This window comes from Hipposideros armiger, unplaced genomic scaffold (assembly GCF_001890085.2).
Source record: "Hipposideros armiger isolate ML-2016 unplaced genomic scaffold, ASM189008v1 scaffold_126, whole genome shotgun sequence".
In the NCBI taxonomy this organism is placed as follows: Eukaryota; Metazoa; Chordata; class Mammalia; order Chiroptera; family Hipposideridae; genus Hipposideros; species Hipposideros armiger.
Genome location: NW_017731476.1, coordinates 3,307,143 through 3,311,969, shown reverse-complemented (window position 1 = coordinate 3,311,969; position 4,827 = coordinate 3,307,143). Strand labels below are relative to the sequence as shown.

Sequence of the window (4,827 nt, the reverse complement as noted above, 5' to 3'; positions counted from 1 at the left end):
AGGAATTCACCGACCATCTTGTAAAGACCCATACCAGAGTTTCTGTGCAGAGGACCCAGGCTCCAGCTGTGGCCACCACATAATTTTATACAAGAAAAATAAAGTGAAGCAAGCCTGTTACAAGTCAGCTCCTGTTTATTTCGCTCTCAAGTCTAGCGTAGCTAAAATTGGAAGGTAGATGGGGCCAATCAGATGAAGAATCAAGGCGGCACCAGAAACAGACATGTTTTATTACTCTTTATTTTAGTAATTAGCGACCGTCATGGGAGGGGGCTCAAGGAGCTGCCTCAGGCAGCAGCGGCCTCTTTAGCAGCTTTTCTCTCTGCCAGCATCCTCTGCTTCTGTTTAGCCAGGCACTTCCTTGCAGAATAATGGGCCCCCAGGTCATGATCTGAGAAAAGAGATGGGGCAGGAGGGGAGTCATGGGCCACTTCCTCCATGATGGGAATAGGGCAGGGGGGAAACTCAGGCAGTGAAGACAGCAGAAAGGGGACCTGAGATACAGTAATATATCTCAATTACACCCCATAATGCTAACCTTACATTAATGAGGCTTTGGGCAGTGATGTTTCAATCACAAGCTCTTAAGATTTGAGAGTTTCAGCAAAACTTCCAGGCCAGAGCAGAATGGAGACTGGATAGAGTTGAGTCAGGTAACAAGCAGGGGGACCCCGGGGACAGGCATGGGTGGGGCTCACTCACAGCGGTCCTGATAGGCCTTGGCCACCTGGGTGAACTGCTCCAGCTCCTTGGCACAGTTCTGCCTGTGGCTTTCACCTTCCCTCTGCTGACAAGCCTTAAGTCTTTCCTGGATGATGTTGACGATTTCTTGGTCAACTTTGCTAAAAGAAAAGGGAACAAGGTGGGGTACAAGGAATCCTTGCCCTGTATCCAGGGAGAGTAGAACCAAAAGCAGGATCTTGGGAGTCCTGTGGTCTGGTCCCTCTACCCCCAAGATCTGGGCCAGCCCCAGGAAGCATTCTTGCTGATGGACAACCATCCCATGGCATCCCCAGAAAATGAAGGCCCAGCAGGATGGACAGGACATACTAGTCTCTTCTCCATTGCATTTCTGCTTCAAACATGCACAAAATGTCCTTTTCCTCGCACTCGGTGATGTCCGGCACACGGCGGAACTCACGGTGGTAGTAGTAATACCTGTTCTTCGCATGCTGCTGCTCTATAAACTCTGCAAAGAGAAAACCCCATTGACTTGGACACGTCACAGTTTGGATGGGCTCTTAGCTTTATTTCCATAAGCCATGAAGGATAGATTTCCCAATATTTCAACAGCTTTTACAAAGACTGACAACTAGACTCAATAAGCAAGCGTGGGCTAGCACATAAATAGTCCTAAGAAGGACTGGGCTACAAATTGTGATGTCTAGGTTTATGGGAAGCTTCCTGCCAGCGAGGCCGTTCTCATTTGCAGACTGAGGCCCAGAAGGCAGGATTCAGAATTCAGGCTCTGTAAGCCCACACCCTGCTGGTCAGTGACTCCACCCCCCAACCCCCCAGCACAGGGACTCCACTGTGCAGAGGCTCCAATAGGGGACCCAACAGGAGAGATTCTAGTTGCAGTTCTGCCACCACTGACCTGGCCTCAACTTCCCCACTGGTAAATGAACAAATTGGACCTAGTGAGATCTCACACATTGCGATGTATAAAGCACTTTTCTAAGAAATGCTACTAAAAAGGGAGTTGGTCCACTGCAGTGCCTTTTCCAGGCTTTGGGGTCTGGTTTGCTGACTATCCTAACAAGGGCCACTGGAGCACCCCAAATGTTTTGTTGAATGAATGAGTTAAACGCATGGATGACTCAATTACCTGGCACTAGTGACTGAGGTTAGAGCCTACTCTTGCTGCTGCCCCACTGGGCTGGCTGAAGCACAAACTGGGAAACAACTGTTTTAAATCATTCCCCAGGTATGGACCAACGATGGGGGAATTTGGGCAGCTTTCAAGCTTAGGCACACATGGAAGACAAGTCACAGCACGTCTAGGTTCAGGGGACCTCAGCCATTACCTGACCACCTGTCATTTTGCAAGCGTGCAAAGGGTTGGCGGAGAACCCCTTCAATTTCATTTGCTGATCTCCTACTGTGCACAACCCAGGATGCAAAGCGTGCAGGGAAATGGGTCTAACAAGCCCCAGGACACAGATAATTGCAATCCTCAAATAACCTCTCATATTTAGGGGAGGTGGGAGACTAGGGTTGCGTGGAGGGTCCCATTAAGTTGCGGGGGCCGGACAGCACTGAGGGGTCCTGGTGTAGGAGGGGGGCGTCCCCTGGAGGCGAGATCTGGGGTGCAGTGAGAGCTCCAAGAAGGCGACGGAGCCCGCAGGTCTCCGGGTCGGGGCCCCGGGTTGCGGCGGGGGATAGTCAGGGTGGCGAAGCCCGGGGCGCGGCCGGGTGTCTAGGATGGGGCCGGGGNCTTTGAACTGTTAATCTTACACTCCCATTCTTGCTAGTGGTTTGCAGATACAGCTCAAGGTACTTTATTTGCTGATGTGGAAAAGTACGGGGTGTGGGACCTTAGGAGCCACCCACCACTGACTTTCAAGACGCCAAGTTCTGCCTGTGTGGTACTATCCAAAGCAGAGTTGGGCTGGCTGGCATGTAGAGTTGTCCCCCTCACAGCACACATTGGTCCTAGCGTCAACAGATGCATTTTCCAGGCTGACGGGAAGGTGACCAAGAACGCCCCCACGCAGATTAGTAAAACCAATAGCTTTATTGAAAGATGAGGAGAACCAAAGCCACCCTACCCCCACGGTCCAGGCGGCGTCGGCCTCAAGCTTGGGGCATCTGGGCGTCCTACGGGCAGAAAACGGAGTCAAGGATCAGAGACCAGAGAATGCGAGCGGCAGCACCAGGGCGGCGCGGCGGCGCGTGTGGGGACCTGGGTTTCACCTCCCCACACTGCGAAGTGGGAGGTGAGCTAAGGCCCCGGGAGGCTCTGGGCGCCGAATCTCACCCACGGCTACAACCAAAGCCGCAAGTGATTTTCAACCAACGCCGATCTCGCGACCACCACCCAGCGACACATAGAGCAAGAATCACAGGACGGACGAACCTACCTGCATTTGGAGAGAACTCAGGGGTGGAGGGACCAGTATTTATAGCACCTCCGCCGTCACGCAGATTCCCGGGACGCAAGCGCTCAGACGCGAAGGCACACGCAGAGCTCGGCGGGGGCGGGGCCTTGCAAAGCCAATCACAGCCTATTTTATAGGCCTTTGGCGCACTCGCGGTAGGGGTGGTGCAATCTAGATCTCGCGGGACTTGGCGACATATAAAAGCTCCTTACCGACCTTCCTTGTTCTTCTTCAATACAACACGTGAGTAAATTTGTTCGTTGAGGGGGATCCGCGGACATCGGGCTGGACGTGGGCTGGCGTGCCCCCAGTCTCTGTGGGGAGCCGCTGCCTGGGTGGCCGCGGATGCCAGGATCTCGCTGACTGGCTGGTTTTTGTCGTTCTCTTCAGCAAATGGCGGATGACGCCGGTGCTGCTGGAGGGCCCGGAGGCCCCGGGGGCCCTGGAGTGGGAAGCCGCGGCGGCTTCCGTGGAGGATTCGGCAGCGGCATCCGGGGCCGAGGTCGTGGTCGGGGTCGCGGCCGGGGTCGAGGCCGCGGAGCTCGCGGAGGCAAAGCCGAGGACAAAGAGGTAGGTCCGGGCCCTGCGCGCGAGGCGGGCCCATGGGCGCAGCGGGCAATAAACCCTCGTCGTCTGTGCATTTTCTCCGTTCTAGTGGATCCCCGTCACCAAGCTGGGCCGCCTGGTCAAGGACATGAAGATCAAATCCCTAGAGGAGATCTATCTCTTCTCCCTGCCCATCAAGGTAACGCGGCGGCCCCTTTTCCTTGTTGGGGCTTTGGGCACGTGCAGCCACAGGGAGTCTCATTTGGTCTGGGGTCGCTCCATGCTTGTCAGGTGCGAGTGCATAGTTGTCCCATGTCTGACGTTGGTAATCGACTTGGAAAGAGTCCGGACAATTGGAATACCAGTTCTGCTCGAGAGCCAGGTCAAGGCTTCCAGTGATGGGTGTTCATAGATGGCATCTGGTTTAAACATTTTTGTCATAAATCTTGTCTCTTGCAGGAATCTGAGATCATTGATTTTTTCCTGGGGGCATCCCTGAAGGATGAAGTTTTGAAAATAATGCCGGTGCAAAAGCAGACCCGTGCTGGCCAGAGGACCCGGTTCAAGGTATCCCAGCCATCTTGTGTTTTCTGCCATGGGCTTTTATTGAGACTCTCCCAGCTCTGCACAGTTACACCTGTTTTCATACGTGTGACTTTCGTAATGGGGAGAGAGAGAAAGGATCTCCTCAGGACCTCAGATTGGCCTCACGGTGGCCATTCTTTCCTTGAGGGGGACGACAGGCCTTGGGTGGTGGTTTTGGATGCTATGCAGGCCAGGGACCACCAGCCACTTCAAGTCTCTTCACAGGCATTTGTCGCCATTGGGGACTACAATGGACACGTGGGTCTGGGTGTTAAGTGCTCCAAGGAGGTAGCCACTGCCATCCGCGGGGCCATCATCCTGGCCAAGCTCTCCATCGTCCCTGTGCGGCGAGGCTACTGGGGGAACAAGATCGGCAAGCCCCACACTGTCCCTTGCAAGGTAGGCTGGGCGGTGGTGATTGATGGGGTCTGCAGTAGCAGACATTGTCCAGCCCCAGTCTGATTCCTCAACCCTTCGACCCTTAACAGGTGACCGGCCGCTGTGGCTCTGTGCTGGTGCGCCTCATCCCCGCCCCCAGGGGCACTGGCATTGTCTCAGCTCCTGTACCCAAGAAGCTGCTGATGATGGCTGGTAT

At 54.4% G+C, this 4,827-nt stretch overlaps 2 protein-coding genes across 2 annotated transcripts in view; one reads left to right on the top strand and one right to left on the bottom strand.

Moving 5' to 3' along the window:
* Positions 1–222: 222 nt before the first annotated feature.
* NDUFB10 (NADH:ubiquinone oxidoreductase subunit B10) overlaps positions 223–4,827 on the bottom strand; it is a 7,781-nt gene continuing 3,176 nt past the window's right edge. The window contains exons 2-4 of the mRNA XM_019648702.1: positions 1,051–1,189; positions 703–842; positions 223–391 (exon numbers count right to left, since the gene is read on the bottom strand). Coding sequence (XP_019504247.1) covers positions 288–391; positions 703–842; positions 1,051–1,189 — 383 coding nt within the window. The 3' untranslated portion in view covers positions 223–287. The remainder of the gene's footprint in view (positions 392–702; positions 843–1,050; positions 1,190–4,827) is intronic.
* Positions 3,261–4,827, top strand: part of RPS2 (ribosomal protein S2) — a 4,461-nt gene continuing 2,894 nt past the window's right edge. Inside the window, exons 1-6 of the mRNA XM_019648442.1 lie at positions 3,261–3,344; positions 3,492–3,671; positions 3,757–3,846; positions 4,107–4,214; positions 4,458–4,631; positions 4,721–4,823. Of these exons, the coding sequence (XP_019503987.1) occupies positions 3,495–3,671; positions 3,757–3,846; positions 4,107–4,214; positions 4,458–4,631; positions 4,721–4,823 (652 nt within the window). The 5' untranslated portion in view covers positions 3,261–3,344; positions 3,492–3,494. The remainder of the gene's footprint in view (positions 3,345–3,491; positions 3,672–3,756; positions 3,847–4,106; positions 4,215–4,457; positions 4,632–4,720; positions 4,824–4,827) is intronic.